At 37.7% G+C, this 19,731-nt stretch overlaps 1 protein-coding gene across 2 annotated transcripts in view; it reads left to right on the forward strand.

The window, feature by feature from the left end:
• Rsf1 (remodeling and spacing factor 1) overlaps window positions 1-19,731 on the forward strand; it is a 124,632-nt gene that overhangs the window by 48,677 nt on the left and 56,224 nt on the right. The window contains exons 1-3 of one of the 2 annotated variants that reach the window (XM_031387424.1): window positions 7,560-7,753; window positions 12,291-12,383; window positions 15,220-15,425. In XM_031387424.1, coding sequence (XP_031243284.1) covers window positions 12,327-12,383; window positions 15,220-15,425 — 263 coding nt within the window. In that variant the 5' untranslated portion in view covers window positions 7,560-7,753; window positions 12,291-12,326. Of the gene's footprint in view, window positions 1-7,559; window positions 7,754-12,290; window positions 12,384-15,219; window positions 15,426-19,731 lie in introns of those variants that run through there. The other variant, XM_031387423.1, reaches the window with a different exon arrangement.

Consider the following 19,731-nt stretch of genomic DNA (forward strand, 5'->3'; position numbering starts at 1 on the left):
GAGCAATTAGTCCCACCATGTGTACTCTTTGGTTGGTGGTTTAGTCTCTGGGAGCTCTGAGGGTACTAATTAGTTCATATTGTTGTTCGTCATAAGGGGCTGCAAACCCTTCAGCTCCTTGGGTCCTTTTTCTAACTCCTTCATTGGGGACCCTGTACTCAGTTCAATGGATGTCTGTGAGCCTCTATTTCTGTATTAGTCAGGTACTGTCAGAGCCTCTCAGGAGACAGCTATATCAGGCTGGATTGTCCTTCCTTCAGTCTCTGCTCCATAGTTAGTCTCTGCAACTCCTTCCATGGGTATTTTGTCCCCTCTTTTAAGAAGGAGTGAAGTGTCCACATTTTGGTCTTCCTTCTTCTTGAGTTTCTTGTGGTTTGTGGATTGTACTTCATGTATTCCGATCTTCTGGGCTAATATCCACCTATCACAGAGTGCATACCAAGTGTGTTCTTTTGTGATTGGGTTATCTTACTCAGGATGATATTCTCGAGATCCATCCATTTCCCTAAGAGTTTCATAAATTCATTGTTTTAATAATAGCTGAGTAGTACTCCGTTGTGTAGATGTACACAATTTCTGTATCCATTCCTCTGTTGAGGGACATCTGGGTTGTTTCCAGTTTCTGGTTATTATGAATAAGGCTGCTATGAACATAGTGGAGCATGTGTCCTTATTACATGTTGGAGCATCTTCTGGGTATATGCCCAGGAGTGGTATAGCTGGGTCCTCTGGTAGTACTATGTCCAATTTCCAGAGGAACCGCCAAACTGATTTCCAGAGTGGTTGAACCAGCTTGCACTTCCACCAGCAATGAAGGAGTGTTCAAACCTCTCCAGCATCTGCTGTCACCTGAGTTTTTTATCCTAGCCATTCTGACTGGTGGGAGGTGGAATCTCAGGGTTGTTTTGATTTGCATTTCCCTGATGACTAAGGATGTTGACAGATCTTGATAAGTTATAATAGAAGAGGTATCTAGCAACTCGGTGTACTTAAGGCATTCATTTTTGTTTCTTCTCTTTTCTCTGACTAACATATATTGCCCAGTGTTATCTAGAATGGAAGAGAACGCACAAATGTAGTCTTGCTACTTTTTACTTTTAAGGTAGAATTATCCTTCTAAAAATAAATGTGGTGAACTGAATTTAAGCTAAATGTTCTTGCTATTCCTTGCTTGTTTGGGTAAGCCTTGGCCTTAAGATTCTCATTCCTTTCACTTGACAAACCACAAAGAAATTTCTCTGTCATTTAGTCTTATACATCCATGGAACTCTTCTGTTTCCTTTGGTTGTTAATGATTTTTAGATAACCTTGATGGTAGGTGACAAATGTCACTATACTGTGCCTCTTACTTTCCTATTGCCCTTGTTCCTTCAAAAATAACAGGGGAAACGATTTTAAAAGAAGCTATACAGGCTAGGTGTGGTGGTGCACACCTTTAATCCCAGCTCTTGGGAGGCAGAGATTGGTGAATCTCTGAGTTTGAGGCCAGCCTGGTCTACAGAGTTGAGTACCAGGATAGTCAGGTACACAGAGAAACCCTGCCTAGAAAAAAAAAAACAATAAATAAATCAGTTAAGACAAGCAGATGGCAATTTCTTATTGCTATTTTCATTAGATTCTGTGATCCTTTTGTATATTTTGCATCATTGATCGATTATTATGTTGGTTTTTTTGAGATGGAGTTTCTCTTTGTAGTCCTGGCTATCCTGAAACTCACTCTGTAGACCGGAGTTGCCTCATACTCAGAGATCCCCTGACTCTGCTTCCTAAATGCTGAGATTAAAGGTGTACACCACCATTACCCAGCTAGGTAGTTTTTAAAAGAAAGTTTATCACATTGAATGTAATTGTTGATTTTTAAGACACTTGGTTTCAAGAAGTGTTACGACCCAATAGTGCTTCTTAGACAATGAAGAAATAAATAGTAAGTAAATTATTTTACTTACAGACTTTTAGACTTTTATACAGGAAAGGTCATGAAGTTAAGTAGAAAATAACTCAATTTGGGCCAGTAAGATGCTTTTAGTGGATAAAGGCACTTGACAGCAAGCATGATGATCCTGACTTTGACCCCTAGGACTCCCATAAATTGTCCTCTGACCTCTGTGTGTGGTCTGGCCCATGCCAGTATACCAAAACAAATGTAATAAAAAATAACCTATTCCTCAACAAGAAGCAACCTCATTGTATATCCCTCCAAATAAAGGAAGAAGCTATACACGGTAGTGTGTAGTTGTAATCCCAGCTGTGGGGATGCTGAGGCAGGAGAATTATGAGTTCTAGGCCAGCCTGGGCTATTTAATGAGACTTTGTCTCAAAAAGCAACAACAAAGAGAGAGGGAAGATAAAAGACAGTTTTTGGTACTCAGTCCTTAATAACAGAGAAATTCTTTGAAAGTAAATAAATTTGGTAAACATGATCAAAATAATTTCAGAGAATGCCATTGCTCCATTACCTTCTTTTATCTCCCTCACTGCTCCCCACCCCCTATGTATCTCCTGTGCTGGGAACCAGCACGGTTTGTTCACTACACAGGTGCACAATCACCGGGTTATGCTTGCAGCCCTGGTCTGTGGCTTTTATTCTCTGGAAGCTGTCATCAGTTGTGAATTCACAGGGGATATTTTTTTATCATTTGATAATTTGATCATATTTGATAATAATTAGATGTTTACAGATGTATTTCTCAAAAGTGAAATAAGATTTGTTTCATTGAGCTTTTATCACTTTGGAGAAAATAATATTGCTATGAACATTTGTATACACAATTTTATAGCAACATATATTGTCACTTATGTGTTTTATATCCAGAAGTGAAAGGGTCATACAGTTATTTCTTTGTTTAACCTTTTGAGAAACTACTGAATGGCTTTCCATAGTCACTAAACCATTTTTACATTTCCATCATCAATGTAAAAACCACAGCTCTTTGACCTCTATATAGGAAATTTTAAGGTGAATAAGAGATAGCTTGTTCTGGAACCATTGTGAGTGACCATAGTCCAGGAACACCAATTTAGCTTATCCCAAGTTTATGTTCCAACATGGAAGCAGTTTCACAAGGTTTTTATGGTTTTATACAAAAAGTGGCATAATTCAAAGCAATGTTAAAATACATTGGTCGGTACACCAGAGTGCTGTGTACAGCGAGAAAGGTGAGCTATTTTATAGGCCCAAGGTGCTATCTGATAACATTCTTAACTCGATTGGTAGAAGCCAGTGATCTGATAGATTAACAGCTCCTAGGAGTTTTTTGTTATCATGAGGTGTTAATTCAGATACAGATTGGGGTAAGAAATGGCTGTTTGAGAAGGGTAACACTAACCCAAGTAGTTAGCCTCTGAGCCTACCAAATTCTAGTCTCTCCTCAGTACTCAAGTCCGGTGGGTCAACCAGTCACACAGAGATGGTCCTCCAGGGGTCTTGTTCATAGCCAGGCATGGAATCGTGCTTTTCCGCAGTGAGATAATTGCTGCTGCTGGTGTTTGAGAACTTATTTTTGGTACTATGCTATTGTATTGGTAATGTCATTTAGTTCAACACCACGTTCCAGGTCATATACAGGTGACTCCCATGGTGCTCTGAAGGACAGGTAGAGAGTGCAAAGCAAGGAGTGAAGCCAGATTTGTCAGTACTCCAGCATGAATGCCCAGTGCAGTGAGTGGCACAGTGCTCACTGTGCCAAGCATCCTTTCATGCTTGGGACCTTCAGGAACACTTTTTATTCTTTGTTCATGTGATTGCGCCAGTTACTTTCCTCATCACTGTGAGATCACACCCAGTAGAAGCAACCTAAGGGAAGTTTTTGACTGACACTTTCCGGGGTTTCTAGCCCATCATTTAAGGAAGGCATGATAGAACAAGTGGATCAGTCGCTGTTTGCAGGAGACTAGGACAGCCAGTCTTCTAGCTGGACCAAGAAACAGAAAATGTCCCAAAAGTTTCACACAGTACCTCCAACTAGGAACCAAGTGTTCACATACATGGACTTTTAGGGGATATTTTAGTATTACACATATTAATATCAGAAAGAGCTCTGGATTTGTAATGAGAAAGCAGCTGAGTTTCTTAATTCTAAAATTATGTGTAAATTAATTATCCACTAACTGAAATGTAATTATTACTAAATGAAACTGTATGAATGTCCTCAGCATACTATTACCAAATTGCTGGAGCCCAACAGTATGTGTGTAACACTAACTTACTAAAGAAACAGCACCATAACATTTTCCCCTTCTATAACATTCATTTCTTCACAACTGTACTTGAATTTGACCTATATTTTTTATGCTTGTGGATATAGTAATGCTACATTTTACTTTTCTTAGATTTTTGCAGAACTCCAGATGGCTCAATGGCTCTTTTATAATAACATACCTAATATACTTTCCCATAGCGAGTCATGCTATGGTTGGGAAATTTTCCTATAGCAAGAGTGCTCCTATAGGTGACTTCAGTATCCTGTTTTTCCCATTTGGTTATGTGAAGTTTACAGCACTTTGTTATTACCTATCAGTACCAGTCAGAAGTACTACTCCTTCACAGTCACAGAGGTAACAATAGGCTATCAGTGTTTGGAAGAATAGTGACTTACTTCCGTATGGAGAAAAGGCTTTAGAAATGTATTGGAAAGTTCTAGCTTGGTAGTAATGTATATTTTTCTTGATTCCTGACTGAACTGAGAATGACTGGTATAGAGAGACTTTATCATGCATTTATTGTAGCATTTTTACATATTTTAACTGTTTTCTGTAATGTTAAATATTTTTAAAAATACAATTTGCAAAATGGAACATGTATCTTACTTCATACCACATATACAAATTAACTCAGAATGATTCAATAACATAAGACCCAAATCTGTAAAATTCTTAGGGGAAATCTTTGTGGCCTTACATTTAAACTCTATATTCTCAGATATGATACTAAAAGTATAGGCAACAACAGGAAAGACTAGCTAGACTTTATCAGATTAAAGTCTTTTGTACATCAAAAGACATTATAAAGAAAACGAGAAAAGCCTGTAGAATGAAGTAGTTCATGCTGCAAATTATGCAAGTGCCACCCTGGAAAATTTATTATCCAGAATATATTAAGAACTCCTGGGCTGGAAAGATGATGGCTCAGTGTTAAGAGCACTGGCTGCTCCTGTAGAGGACCCAGGTTCAATTCCCAGCACCCACATGGCAGTTCACAGCTGTCTGTAACTCTAGTTCTAGAGGTCTGACACCCTCACATAGACATCTATGTCATGTTTTATGTGGCAAAGCACCACATAAAATCAAAATAAATACCCCCATCCCCCAAAGAAAAACAACTCCTAGGTGCTCAGGAGATGGGTCAGTGGTTAAGTACTACCCAGCAAGTTTGAAGACTTTAATATGGATCCCCAGAACCCACAGAGAATCAGGTGGTTGTGGCAGCCTGCCTGTAATTCTGGCCTTGGTGAGTGGAGACAGAATCCCCAGATCAAGCTGGTTAGTCAGTGTCCATATCAGCAGGCTCTGGACAAGCTTAGTGAATAACAAAAACAGTTCAGGATGATTCCTAGCAATATCCTCAGCCAGGCTTTGACATGCATTCAGCATACATGTGTGTGCACCTACCCACTTGTGTGCTCACGTACATGGAAACATGCATGTGGTAACACACACACACACACACACACACACACACAGAAAAATGGGGAATATAAAACAAACTGGGGACTGGAGAGATGACTTAACACTTAAGAGCATTTGTTGCTCTTGCAGAGGACCTAGATTTTATTATAACCATCCAATTCAGTTTCCGGGGATCTGACATTCTCTTCTAACCTCCACAGGCACTAGGCATACACATGATTCCCATATGTCTAGACAGTAGTCATTATGTAAAAGAAATCTTTAAACCGTTAAAAGTTGGCGTGAACTCTTAAAACTCAACAAAGAAAAGACACTCATTCAGGACTAGATCTCTGGGTGTTTAGGATGTAGCTCAGCCAATAGAATGGTACATAGTATACATGAAGCTCTGGTTTGGAACACTGAGTAAACCAGATGTGGTGATATACTCGTGTAGTACTTTGGAAGAGGCAGCAGGGTCAGAAGTTCAAGTTATCCTTGATTAAGTTACATAGTGATTTTTGAGATCAATCTTGGTTTCATGAAACTGTCTCTAAATAAAGTAGATGACAAGCTTACCCCAGGTCCTATAACATGAGAGGAGAATTTAATGGTTAAAGAATTTACTTGAATTATGAAATGGTGTGTGCTTGTGGGCATGCATGTGTCTATGTGCATGTGGGGGCCAAAAGTCAATGTTGGGTGTGTTCCTCAGTTGTGCCCTCTACCTTAATTTTGTTTTTGTAGTGGCATAACACTGCCATTATGGCTTTCCAGCACTGGGGTTATAGGCACACCTGGCGTTTTACATGGGTGTTAGGTTTCTGAACACACAGCTTAATGCTTTCAGAGCTGACACTTTTCTAACTGAGCCATTTTTTCTAGCCCAAGAAGTGTTTTAGAAAATGAAAAGTACTAATGGCTACTCAAAATCCTAAATAAAATTAATTGTGGATTATGCAGTTAAAAAGGTTAAAATGGTAAATTTTAAACATTTATTATACATAAAATAAACTTAATATATGTATATAAATATCCACAGTAAATAAAATTTAATGCAATAGGTTTCTCTAGATTTAGCAAGAATCTTAGCTTCAAAATTTTCACTGTTGGTACTGGTAAGAGCCAGAGAAGGTGTAGATGGTTGTCACCAAGTCCAGTGACCTGGTTGAAGGAGAGAACTGATTCCTGAAAGTTACCCTTTGCCTTTGAGATGTATGCTGTGGTGCATGCTTGTTTCATAGGTGCATGTGCATACTTGTGCACACACACAAATGCAGATAATATCACCTATAAAGACATACTTACTCTCAGAAGTATGACTGGTTGGGAAGAGCAGAGGATTGGCAGAATGGGAAGGGCATTTTGGGGGCTGGAGAGGTAGCTCAGCCATTCAGAGCACTTGCTGCTCTTTTGGAGGACCCAAGATTGGTTCCTAGCATCACATAGTTGCTCAAAACTGGCTGTAACTCCAATCCCAGAGCATCTGACACAGTTTTATTTGGCCTTCATGGGCACTGCGTAGATATGGCGCACATGTATTCTTGCAGGAAAAACACTCGTGCATAAAATAAAACAAAAAAACAAAGGTTAAAAAGTATAAAAATATATATTATATAAATGTATAAAAACAATGAAATCTGTTGTCATTAATATAGGCTATTAAGATTCAAAACTTACTAGCATATTAGATATTAGACATAACATTAGAAGTGGTTCAACAATATATGCTTGATCCCTACAAAATAAAAATGGGAAATTAAAATGAATCTATCACTAACAATGGTATTTACCTCTTAAACCTGTTCCATACACATGACTGAAGCTAGTGTTGGTAAACAGTATTTACCTACATTTTGAAGATTACTAGCATTATTTTTTTTACTAGCTCTTTTAACTCCTTCTTGTGTTCTAATTGATTCTTCTTATGGCTTTCTAGAATTCTTTTCAGGTTTGCATATATATAATGGAGGCATGACACAGCGAGTATGTGATTGGCACATTCCTTGTCTTTTATTTGCCCCAAACCTCCATTTACAGAAGAAGAACCGCAAGTCCAAGTCGAACAGGTGATTGACTCAACAAAATCACCCTGCTGGTAGGGAGAGGCAAGATTTGAAACTCAAGCTATGTGATTTAAAACTTTCATGTAAGTTAAACCCTCAATCAGTAGACAGAAAAAAAAGTGATAAAAATCAGGGCAGAAATTAGTGAAATGGGGCATAAAAGAAGGCTACAAAGGATCAGTTAAAAAAAAAAGTTCTCTGTGTGTGTGTGTGTGTGTGTGTGTGTGTGTGTGTGTGTGTGTGTGTGTGTTAGCCATTATTGTATGGGTGCCCACATAGGTCACAATATCATATGACTTGGAGCTCTCCTTCTCTGTCTGTCTTTCTTTTTCTCATACATGTGTGACTTGTGTGCATACATGTGTGTACGCACATACACATGTACTCTCACAAATAAGGAAAATCAATTTTTATACAGTTTGGCCAATCCTTTTGATCACAATGCCACTAATTCACAAGTGCTACTACTTGAAGAAACCCTTTATTAGATCTTTCTTCCTTTATTGGTTGTATTGGTATTTCCGCCCTGTATTCTTATATTTGTAGATTATCTATCGATTGATTGGTTGATCAGTTTGATTTCTTGGTACAGTACCATTGCTTTTTTTGTCATTGGTTGGTTGCCATGGCTTGAGACAGGATCTCATGTATCCCATGCTGTCCTCAGACTGGCTGTGTAGGATAATGTTGAACTCTCAGGCCTCTTGCCTCCAACTCCAGTGCTAGGATTACAAATGTGCACCACTACATCTGATTTATGCAGCACTGGAGGTTGAACCCAGGCTGCATGTGTACTAAACAAGCACTCCATCAACTGAAATACGCTACAGTCTCCTTAATTCATCTTTGCCTTCCCTGTACTAAGTGAGAGCTTGTCACTATTGGCGCTCTGATATTTGCTTCAGTTCTCCTGAACAACTGATGTTTCTAAAACAGGCAGAGATAGTCATAGCTCAGTTCTGGTGAAGTATAATTTAAAAATATGTACAAATATGAACAAGATTTATCATTTTCAGTATATTTTGTATCCACATCTCTCTTGGTGGCAGCTGACTTCTATTGGTAGTATTTGAAATATATTTTTTAACAGTTTATTAGCAAGAGTAATGCTTATATCCCTCATTTATCCCTCTTTGCCCATTTCCTTGCTGTGGATAACAATACAATACAATCTAAGATTTGAGGTGTTTGTCTACGTTTCATAAAGTTGACACTTTCCCAGGTGTGGTGGCACACATATGTAATCCAAGTATTTGAGAGGCAGAGATACAAGGAGTGCAAAGACAGCCTCAGCTACATTGTGAATTTGAGGTCAGTATGTGCTACATGAGTCCTTGTCTCAAAATAACAAAATTAATACTTTTAAAATAAACAGTTCAGTGTTTTTTGTCTTGTTTATTCTTGTACTTGTTTTTGTATATTTGCAAGGAGTTTATAACCTATCTTAATTTCAAAACATTTTTACCATTCAAAAGTGAAAGCCATACCCATTAGGTCGTACTTCCTGCTTATTTGCCCCATCTCTCCAGCTTTCTCAGCTGGTTTTCTGTTGCTGTAATAAAATACTGACAAGCAGCTTAAAGGAGAAAAGGTTTATTGTGGATCTCAGTTTGAGGTACAGTTTATCACAATGGTAAAGTCAAGGCAGTGGGAGCTTGAGCCAGCTGCTTACCTTGCATCCAGTGATTGCATTCTGAGACTCAGTTCTCTCTCTCCCTTTATCTAGGCTAGGATCCCAGCTAGGGAATGGCACTGTCTACAGTAGGCAGGCCTTCCCACCCTGACTTCTGTAACCAGGATAATCCAACACAGGCATGTCCTGATGAGTCTAGATTCTGTGACACTGAGAGCACTGTTCATCACATCTGTCGCCTGCTAATCTGTTTTCTGTCTCAGATTTTAAATTTCAATATTTTAGATATTCTGAGAACCCTTGAGTCAATCCTTTTGTGTGGTTTCTTGCATTAACATGTTTTCCAGTTCATCCAGGCAGCCATATATTTTGTTATTGCTTTGCTTGGTTGTTATTTTCCCTTTCTTTGTGGGGTGGATATTTGGGATAGGACTAAGGCAGTGGTTCCCACCCTTCCTAGTGCTACAACCCTTTAATACAGTTCCTCATGTTGTGGTGACCCCAGCCATAAAATTATTTTCATTACTATTTAATAACTGCAATTTTGCTACTGTTAATAATGTAAATACTGATTTTTCTGATGGTCTTAAGTGACCCCTGTGAAGGGATCTTCTGACCTCCCAAAGGGGTCATGACCCACAGGTTGAGAACTATAACCTAAGGCCTTCCCATGCTGTACAGCTGAGCTCTATGTCCATCTGTGCTTCATTCCTTGGTAACGGCTATATGCACTTTCACTATGCGGATCTGTTGTATTATGTTTTTTCTGTTGACATTTGGGTTGCTTCTACCTTTTTGCTACTGGGAACAATATCGCTCTTTTTTTTATGTTTTATTTTCACTATGTAAATTCTTAGAGTTGCTAAATAAAGTGGTAACTCATTGTCATTATTTGGGAAGCTAATAGCTTCTAGCCATACTACTTGACAATCTAGGACTGCCGTAGACTTTTCAACATTCATTACTCTTGTTTGTTGGTGTGATGCACCTGTTCAGATCCTGCCACTTTAGCTTTCTTTTGATATACAGCCATTTCATGTGTATCCTGTCATCTACACATTTCATTAAATGGTACCCCTTAGGTTTTTATTTGCTTTGTTACATGAGTGCACATGCACGCGTGCACTCGCGCGCGCGCGCGCGCGCGCGCACACACACACACACACACACACACAATGTGCTGTCAAAGGAAATGGGAAATTTATCCTTTCTGTGAGACTTTTACTACTTTCTACATAGTTCTTGGTCATATCGTTTGCCTTATATTGACCTCTGATTTAAAAAAAAAAAAAACTAGTAAAAGATGGCACTAGGGACAGCTGGGAAAATGTACCCCTTCCAGGAAGTCCATCCTAGTTCTATTCCTGGATTACGAGGGCTGCTGAAGCATTCTCTCTTGCCTCCTGTCTGTTTCTTTCAAATCTCTGGTTTAACCAGTGCCCTGATTCCAGAACAGTTTCTCATCTTGTTTTGCTTCACTGGTTTAGCCCTCATTTTGCTATTTGTTACAATAACAATAAAAACTCCATGACATTGGCAGATATGTTGCATAATGTTTTATGCACTTACCAGCTTCCAAGATCATTGTCATCATCATCATCTTCATCATTACCCTTTTATTGCTGAAAACAAACACAACCACTTGGTCAGAGAAGTCATAGCCCTCTGGAATTAGCACATGAATCTTTCCTGGCTTCTTATGTAAGAATCTAAGAAAGCGTTTTTTTCTGTGAAGATCTGTTGAACAGAGAGCTTGCCCCACTCTTGGTGGTGTTATGTGAGACAAGGAGTCACTGTTGACTCCAGGCATGTCTGAGCCTCGTGGTTCTTCTTACTCTGCCTCTGTGCAGATGCATGGCCCCACACCTAGATTTGCACTGACTTTTATGTGGAGCATTTCCACATGTTTTCTCTTCAGTCTGTTACAGTGGCTCTGATTTGGCTAAAGTGCTTATGTGGGAAAAGAATCCTGAAGCATTCAAGTTAAAGCCTGTTACTGATGTTGTAAAATGCCTAGCAATGGAATTTCTACTGTACTGATAATAAAGAGGGCACTGATCTGAGAGAGCTTCTGTTGAATGTATCTGTAGAATTTGACATGGTTTCGAACTTCTGTCTAGTGAAAAGTTAAATCCACAAAATACACCAAATTGTTGAACAGATAAAGCAAGAGAGATTCTTTTTCCACATCATTGTTAATGTTTTTAGATTTATTTATTTTATTTTTTATATGTATGTTCATTTTATATGTGTTTTGCCTGTATATATGTATGTGTACCACACGTGTACCTGGTACCCTCCAAGGTCAGAAGAGGGCATTGGATCTTTCTGGACTGGAGTCATGGATGTTTGCAAGCTATCGTGTGAATGCTAGGAACTGAACTGGGGTCCTCTTCAAGAGTAGCAAGTGGTCCTAACCACTGAGCCATTTCTCCACCTCCAGAGATTCTTTCTTAAGTTGTTAAAAGCATTAGTAAATATTTCTGATGGATCTAAATAGTATACAGTGTAAATTGGAATTGGAGTTGCCTGCCATTTCTGAATTCTTTCCTCTATATATGTATTAATTAGAACAAACATAATCATAGAAAACAACCAATGTTTATTGCTGTTCAGCTTCATGTTGCGATGACAAAATGACTAAGAAAACCATCCTAGACAGGGGAACATTAATTTGGCTCTGGTTTCAGAGGCTTGGGTGCACAGTCTTGGCTCTCTGTCTCTGAGCCTGTGATAAGACAGAGCATCATTTCAGGGAGTGTGTGGTACAGCAGTGCTCTTCATCCCGTGCGCTCCCAGAAGCAGAAGTGGGGACAGTAAACGGGGACAATAATAGACCTTCAGTGACCTATTTGTACAGCTAGCCCCCACCTACTAAACTAATAAGCTTTCAACACCGAGCCTTTGGGTGCCATTCCGAATCCAAAGTACAATAAAAACCAACAAAAATTGTTTTCATATATTGAGTTATTAATTTTCTGTTACAGATCTGCCAAGAGTTTAACAGTACCTGGGCGTGGGAGATGGAGAAGAAAGGCTATCTTGAAATGAGTGTTGAATGCAAACTAGCACTCTTAAAGGTAATACATGTATTATTTGTTGCGGTAATTTTAATTTAAAAGTTTACTTTGATTCCCAAATTACAAAGTAAAGAAAACCATAGGTCAGCAAGATAATTCAGTATTTGCCACTAGTAAGTCTGACAACCTGAGTTTGGGTTCCTGGAATCTCCATGGTAGAAAGAGAAATGAGTCTGCAATGTTGTCCTCTGCCTTCATATGTGTGCCATAGCATGCAAGTGCCCCCACTAAATAAGTAATAGGTAATAAAATTTTTTAAAGTAAAAGAAAAGAAAGTAAAGTAAAAGAAAATTGAGTATGGATATGCACACCTGTAATCTGAATACTTGGGAAGCTGACTCAGGAAGGTCCTGAATTTGAGGCCAGCCTGGCCTGTTTCCTTACGTCCCAACAAAAAGCGGTGAGGGAAGGGTAGACATTTTATGATTAGAAAACAATAGGTTATTTTTTCCTGTTTTTTAGTGATAAAAGTCTATTCAGGGCTGAGGAGCTGGCTTTGCAGGTAGAGTCCTTGCAAGCCTGACAGGCATAGGGAACAGATGTCAGATGTTCAGGACCTACTGTAGAGACAGGTGGTGTGAGCCTACCTATAATCCCAGCCCTTGGAAGGCAAGCTAGATAAATACACCCAGGCAAAGCCTTGTGCTCTGGGGTCAGTGAGGGACCTTTCTGAATAAAAAATCAAGAATGGTCTACAAAGACATGCCTTACATTAATCACTGGTCACCATGTGTAGGAATATCCACACACATTCAAAAAGTGCATATGCACAGCACACACATAAAAGTCAAGTCTTGTCTTTACTATTTTTAATTGTTTCTGATTAGAGATACAGTAACAGAATAGGGAAGCAGTTTTGATAGTTTTCTTCATTGCTTTGATAGTTTTCTTCATTGTTTCTGCTGCCACCTTCATCAGTCACATCATTACAGACTGTTGATAATGTACTCATTTAATACATTTGAGGTCCTCATTGTTTTCCAGATAAGTAATGGAATGCCGTCTTGTTACTAAAACCTTCATGTAACCAAAAGCATTTGATTAAAATGGGTCATCTCAATCTTAATGTAGGGGTTACTTTCAAGTTTGAGTTTTCTTTTGTTTGTTTCCTAAGTACAAACCAAGCAGTCAGTGTAACAGAAGCAGCTAATAGTGAAAAAAGGAGTGAGGTCTTCACTGCTTTGAGGTTTCATAGTGCTTCTTTGGTAATGTCCTTAAGGTTTTTTGTTTGTTTGTTTGTTTGTTTTTGGTGACTTGTTTGTTTGCTTGCTTGTTTTCTGTTTGTTTTTGAGACTTTTTTTCTATGTAGCCCTGGCTGTCCTAGAACTCACTCTGTAGACCAGGCTAGTCTTGAACTCAGAGATTCCACTGCTTCTGCCTAAGGAGTGCTGGAATTAAAGGCATGTGCTACTATTGCCTGGCTAAGCAATTCTTAAATTACAGTATGTATATGAGATAAGATATTGCTAGACTAGCTGTTATTCTATTGTTAGATATTAATTGCTCTTTTAGCTCACATGAAAAGTCTACAGGATGCTTGCAGCAGTCTTTCTGAGCTACTGCTGTCCACTTAGCATTTACATTTGCAGTGTGCCTACCTTTGTCTTTGTTTTTTATTTGCTTGAACCTGGACTTCACTGTTTTGCAAAGACTTGTCTTAAACTCTTAGGCTCAGGCGGTCCTCCTGCAGCAGCCTTCAGAGAAAAGGAAAAATCAGGATTCTTTAAAATACTGCTTAGAAACAAAATGTGTGACAATTTGCCAGAAAGGTTTAAGTGGAATGGTCCAATGATTCAGCACTCCTACTGTTGGCTGTACATCCTGCGGACATGAAATCAGCATTAAACCCAATAAATAAACCAGCAAAAGCACAAGTATGGCTCTCATATCTATACTTGACTTCTCATGTGCACCACAGCAGTAATCACAGTATTGATAAGATCTTCATGAATAAGAAATACATTTGTATTCTTTAAGAAAAAGTGCTGGTGAGATGGCCAGTGGGTAAAAACAACTACCCTCAAGTCTGAAGTCATGAGTTCAGTCCTGGGACTCATAAACGGTAGAAGGAGAGAACCTATTCCTATAAGTTGTCCTCTGACCTACACAAGTAAGCAGTGACATGTGTGCCCACAAACACATAAAGAAAATAAGTAAAAATGTAATTTAAGACATTTTTAAATTAGGAAGACATTGTGTTAAGTGTAGTAAGCCAGGCACAGAAAGAAATTACACTGTGTTAAAGAGTCAGTACAGTGGTGTTTAACCCTGGTCAATGGGTGACAATCAGATTGGAGAGATTTCGGGTAATCTTACAAAGTTTCAAGTAGTTGGGTGATATATTCTAAGATGATTGTAATTACATAGTTGAAAATTGTTAGTAGATTTTAAGTGTTCTCATCACAAAGTATGCTTGAATTAATCATTCTAAATTGTTTATATATTAGATCATAAGTGTATATGATTTTTATTTACAAATTATATTAATAATCTTAAAATATAAGTGAAAATTTAAATACAGTATTATACAATGGTAATTGAGGAGTTTTTAGTGCACATAAACTCCATTTAGTAATATGATTTGATTTGTGTATAAGTTAAACTATATATTAAATATATTAAAACTCTACATTGGTATAAAATTAAAATGTTACCTTTCAATTTACCTTTTAAAGTTGTTTAAGCTGATTCTACATACTAAAATGAAAAAGTAGTACAAAACAAATTGAACTGTGTGGTCTCTTGTTTCTGTCCCTGAATCAATCCTGAAAGTGTGTCATATTTATTTGAGAAGTGTGTGCACAGTATTTTAAGCCACAGTATAACTGTTTTTCAGTATCTCTGTGAGTGTCAATTTGATGACAATCTTAAATTCAAGAATATAATTAATGAGGAGGATGCTGATACTATGCGTCTCCAGCCAATTGGGCGAGACAAAGATGGCCTCATGTATTGGTACCAGTTGGATCAAGACCACAATGTGAGAATGTACATAGAAGAACAAGATGATCAAGATGGCTCTTCTTGGAAATGCATTGTCAGGTACCTTTATTGGAATCTTTTTACGAACTGCTCTCTTTGACCTGTGAGGCCAGAATGGTCTTTTGGTTAATAGGAAATGCCAAATTTTCTAAGGCTAATCAACATAGTGTCCACAGTAGGTACTTAATATTTGCCAAATAAATATAAATAGCATTTCCATCCATATTGAGATGTATACTTTGTGCCCAAAATGTTGTGATCTAAATATTAATGTATAAGTTACATGTGTGGAAGAAAATATTCTTAGATATATATGTATATCAAAGCATTGTTTGGTTCTCTTTTTTCCTAACTATTTCAATTTGACCAGTTTATCTGTACAGTTTTTTTCTTGGCGTTCTAGAGAACATTGTGCTTTTGTGTTACATTTTTTAAATTTTGTTTTTTATTCCTCATTTGTACTGACAATTAAATACCTTGAAATTTATTTATTTTGCTTTTAAAAAATAGATCAATGATACTGGACCTTTGCAGAAGATTTTTGTGTTTTTAATTTTCTATTTTGCAATTTCATTATTTATAAATATCTCATTAATAGCCATATTATGTAATAATGTTAGAGCTTTAGTGGTATGATAAAATGAGGAAACCTCGTCTAACTTCTTGGTATAAATAGCTGCTTTGACATGAACTCTTACCTGGTTTTGCCTCTTTTTATTTTTAGCATATTTTTATTAGTGATTATTAACATTCATTTGATTAGTAAAGTTCAACTTTTTTCCATTCTCCAAAGATAAGTATGAGCTGAGTGAATTCATGGGGTATTATTAGCAGGTATAGTACCTGCTTCTCTTTTGTTGGTTTGGATTGGTTGTTGGTTTGGTTTGGTTTGGTTTGGTTTGGTTTTGATTTTTCGAGACAAACTGTCCTAGAACTGGCTTTGTAGTCCAGACTGGCCTTGAACTCACAGAGATTCTGTTCCCTATGCCTCCTGAGTATTGGGATTAAAGACTGGGCCAATAGCACCTGGCATGGTTCTCTTTTTAGCTAAGTTTCTAAATGAAGGTAAGCAACCTACTCCTGAAATAACATTTTCTCTCTCTTGTTCTTTGTGAATGCAGGGTTTTCTTCATGATGTTTTACTGCCAAGTGTACTGTTTCAAATGCAAATATTTTCTCCTGCTTTGTAGCTCAAGAAAATATAACAGAGAAATTATCATGTTTACTGTTGCTAATGCTTACCTTCTTAAAACAGTTTTCATATGCACACTGTTAAGTATGTCCGTGATGTGAAGGATTTTGTTTTGTTTTGTTTTTTTATTAAACCTAGTTGATATATTTGAATCTGTGTTCTTTTTTTTTTAAACCACTTATAGAAATGTTACTTCTTTATCTCTAAAATTTTTTCTGTGTTTCATTTAACTTTTGCATATATCTCTGTGGGTATGCATGTGTTTGCATGTGTGTGAGCACACTGTGTACACGTGTGTTGGCTGGAAGCTGACATTGGAGTCTTCCTGAGTGGCCCTCCACCTTCTCCATTGAGGCCTCTCACTTGAAATCAGAGCCCTCTTAATATGGCTAGTATGACTAGCCAGCTTGCTTTAGGAGTCCCCTCCTCCTCTGCCTCCTGAATGCTGGGATTTCCGGGGGCTGCTATGCCCACTAGGCATTTATGTAGTTTCTGATTCTGCTCTTGTTCTACTATTTTCGTGGCAAGCACTATCCACTGATTCATCTCCCCAGCCTTATGTTAAGGTAGTAATACTGCCCCTATGGAAGATTATGCTAAAGCCATACTGCATACTCAGTAAACATTTGCACTTTCCTGCCTACTCTTTTTTCTTTTTAATAGAGCATGTCACATTAAACAAATTTAAATGTGTGTGTGTGTGTGTGTCACATGCCTGTGACACAGCTTACATGTGGAAGTCAGAGGATAACTTTGGGGAATTGGTTCTCTTTCCACCTTTAAATAGATTCTAGTGATTGAACTCGGGTCCTCGGGGTTGTGCCCCGGCACGAACTTGTGCTTCCTACCTTTTACATTTTGGTTTTGTAAACTTCTTACTTCAAACACTGAAATTTTGCATATTTTTTTTTTAAAAAGTATTTATCAACAGGTGGTTAAGATTTCCAGTGTTTCTCACTCCTTTTCAGCCATGACTGGCTTTATTTTTAGTTGATTCTGGGTTCAAAAACATGAACAAGCTGCTGGGATTGTAGCAGTTCACATTGTTTCCTTAGATATATAAAGCCTTGAGTTCAGTCTTCAGTGTTACATAAACAAGCCTGGAGCATATACCAGTAACCCTAGGTGGAAGCTGGAAGATTAGGAATGCAAGGCTATCCTTGGCTACACAGTGAATTTAAAGCCAGCCTAGGCTGGATGAGACCTTGTCTAAAAAAGAAAATGAAAATTAAACAGAACCAAAACCCCAAACTAAACAGATTCCCTTCCCAGGTGCTAATATCTACTTCTGATGAACATTAAATATTAAATGATGTGTCTACAGTCAGTGTTTAGAACCCAGTGCTCATAAAGATGCCTACCTTTATGGTTTTTTTTTTTTTTTTTTTTTTTTTTTTTTTTTTTTTTTTTTTTTTTTTTTTTTTTGGTGGTGGTTGTTTTTTGGAGACTGTCTCTCCCTATATATTCCTGTCTACCTTGAACTCAGCGACTGTCTGCCTCTGCCTCCTGATGAGATTAAAAGACATATACTACCAGGCCCTGCTTGTGTTACTCTTAATCGGTATGCTCAGGAAATCTGACCACATAAATGTAGAAATGTTTGAGACCATGAAGAAACATTTTTGAGTTCACTGACTGATATCTGCTAACCTAGTTATGTGTTCCTTCGTATACAGACTTGTACAGTAAGAAGTTGAAGGTATTAGGGTGGTGAGTACCTTAGCTAGCTAGCATCCCTGACTGAGTCCTGGGCTCTTAAGAAGTCCCTTGCTTTGTAAAGACTAGTCCTAGTTTTATAGCGTATGTTTTCTGGATTATATTAGCTTTCTTCAGATTTCTTATTGGGAGTATTTGTGCTTATTATGAGATGCTTGTGACCTGGTATTTTGGCTAGCTTGTAACTGAATGACTCACTGGAACTACTATGGTAAAAGTTATGAACTGTCTTGTCCACTAAGACTTTCATTTTGTGAATGTTAAATATGAAAAGTGTATTTTGGCTTCCTTAAGTCGAATCCCAGCAGAGATGGGCAGCTCTGTGTGACTTTGAAGCCCACCTGATTTACATAGTGAGAGTGCAAGGACACCAGGCTTTGTAGAAAGTCCCTATCTCAAGACAAAGAAAAGAAATTATTTGACCTAAAGATACAGTTAGTGGAGTGCTTGCCTAACACGTGGGAGGTCATGGATTTGATACCCAGCACAGTCTCCCTAAAAATGGTATTACTGGGCTGGCGGGGATACAGCTTAGAGAAGGGTACTTGCATAGTATGTATAAAGCCTGCATTTTGATCACCACTAACAATACATACTTATCTCATGATATGTATACTTAATATATATTTGGTTCACAAAATAATGTGCGGTATAATCTCACTTGATCCTGATGAGGTTATACAGAGAATATATTTAAATTCTGATCCCAGACATGAAAAGAAAACTGTTTAGTAAAATAAACTCTTTATGGGAGGAACACTAATTGAATAGGAATAGAGTTGATACAGAATAATTTAAGGAGATGTCTGTTTTTAAACATATAAAGAATTAATTTGGGGAAGATGGGATTAAAAGGGCTGAGATATACACCATACATCGCAGTGCAGAACTGAGTTCCAAAGAAACAAGGTCATTTACTTTTATGTTACACAGAAATGGTTGTTTTTTGCTAGATGCTGTCAAGGTGTTTTCTTATTAAACCTGGCATATGTAAAGTAAGTTTTAAAAGTGGGGTTTGTCTTCGCAGAAGCTGTGGTAATGAGGAAAAGCAAGTGGTACAAATAGAAGTTTGGCCTTTTCCCTTCTAGGCTACACTTAGGGCTTTTTGGTTTTTGGGGTTTTTTTTTTGTTGTTGTTGTTGTTGCTTTTTTTTTTTCTTGATTTGTTTTTTTGTTTGTTTTCTTCTTTAACTAGACAATGTTATTTTTTACTAAGAAAATGAGTAGTAGGCAAGTTCCCTTTATTTGAAACAGATTTTTTAAAGCAATACTTTGCTGTTGGTTTTAATAATATTCTTATTCTTAGTGATCGGCCACAGTTTGGAACATGTTTCTGTATCATCTTGAGCAGATGCTTTTATAACAAAAATTATCTAGTCTTCAGAATTCTGTTTTTTATTATTATTATTAGATATTTTCTTTATTTACATGTAAATTTCTCCATTCCCAGTTTCCCCTC

The sequence above is a fragment of the Mastomys coucha genome, unplaced genomic scaffold (assembly GCF_008632895.1).
Source record: "Mastomys coucha isolate ucsf_1 unplaced genomic scaffold, UCSF_Mcou_1 pScaffold21, whole genome shotgun sequence".
NCBI lineage: Eukaryota > Metazoa > Chordata > Mammalia > Rodentia > Muridae > Mastomys > Mastomys coucha.